Genomic DNA, 748 nt, shown 5'->3' with positions numbered 1-748 from the left:
CCACAAAGCTCCCATCCGAGACCCCAAAACGCACCAGCAGCTGCCTCATCTCCCCACAAGCGCGCGCGCACACTCACTTCCTAAGGAGACTCCCCCGCCACTCCCCGCATCCCCTGCCTCCTCCCTCCACCGCCCAGCGCCGGGCCCAGCAGCCCCCCAGATTCCGGGCGAACCCCGAGCCCGCTCTGCCCCCGTTCCACGCCTTTCCCCGCTACCACCTCCCCACTTAAGTGTCTGAGACTCTGAGCCTCACAAGGGACTGGAGGAGTAAGCTGCTGGCTTCCTTTTGCATGCAATTTATTATATTTTTTCCGGTCCTCTTGCAAAATACAGAAAAGGAGAGAAAAGGCAGCAAGAAACAACAACAACAAAAAAAATAGATCTATCATATACCAGATACAGATTTGGAAAAAAAAAAAAAAAGCTACACACCAATCTTCTTCCAGAGTCTTTCTCTGCCTCCATTTTTTTAGGAGAGTTCACCAATTAATTGTCAACACTCCTGTCCCCTGCATTTTGGCGGAGGGGGGAAGGAGAGAAGACCAAAGAAAACAAACCAAAAAAATAAATAAATAAAGCAAGCCAGAGCCGAGATCTACAAAGTTTTGCACCAACACTTAAGCAGATCCGTTTGCAAAGTCCTAGGAAACCATTTTCAGCAGTTGGGGGGGGGGAGGCGTCGACGTCATAATCCCCGGAACGTAAACATTGTTGCCGATCGCGCTCAGAGCCCGCGGCCGGGCTAGTG

At 51.5% G+C, this 748-nt stretch overlaps 1 protein-coding gene across 4 annotated transcripts in view; it reads right to left on the bottom strand.

Annotated features, from left to right (window-relative positions):
- The window catches only part of KDM2B (lysine demethylase 2B), a 117,565-nt gene extending 116,895 nt beyond the window's left edge, over positions 1-670 (bottom strand). For 2 of the 4 annotated variants that reach the window (XM_015587970.2, XM_006910010.3), the window contains exon 1: positions 433-670. In XM_015587970.2, coding sequence (XP_015443456.1) covers positions 433-465 — 33 coding nt within the window. In that variant the 5' untranslated portion in view covers positions 466-670. Of the gene's footprint in view, positions 1-34; positions 95-432 lie in introns of those variants that run through there. The other 2 variants (XM_025045520.1, XM_015587971.2) reach the window with 1 other exon arrangement.
- Between the last annotated feature and the right edge of the window lie 78 nt (positions 671-748).

Source organism: Pteropus alecto, unplaced genomic scaffold (assembly GCF_000325575.1).
Source record: "Pteropus alecto unplaced genomic scaffold, ASM32557v1 scaffold213, whole genome shotgun sequence".
In the NCBI taxonomy this organism is placed as follows: domain Eukaryota; kingdom Metazoa; phylum Chordata; class Mammalia; order Chiroptera; family Pteropodidae; genus Pteropus; species Pteropus alecto.
Note: the sequence above shows the minus strand (reverse complement) of the source record. Positions and strands in the feature narration are given on the sequence as shown.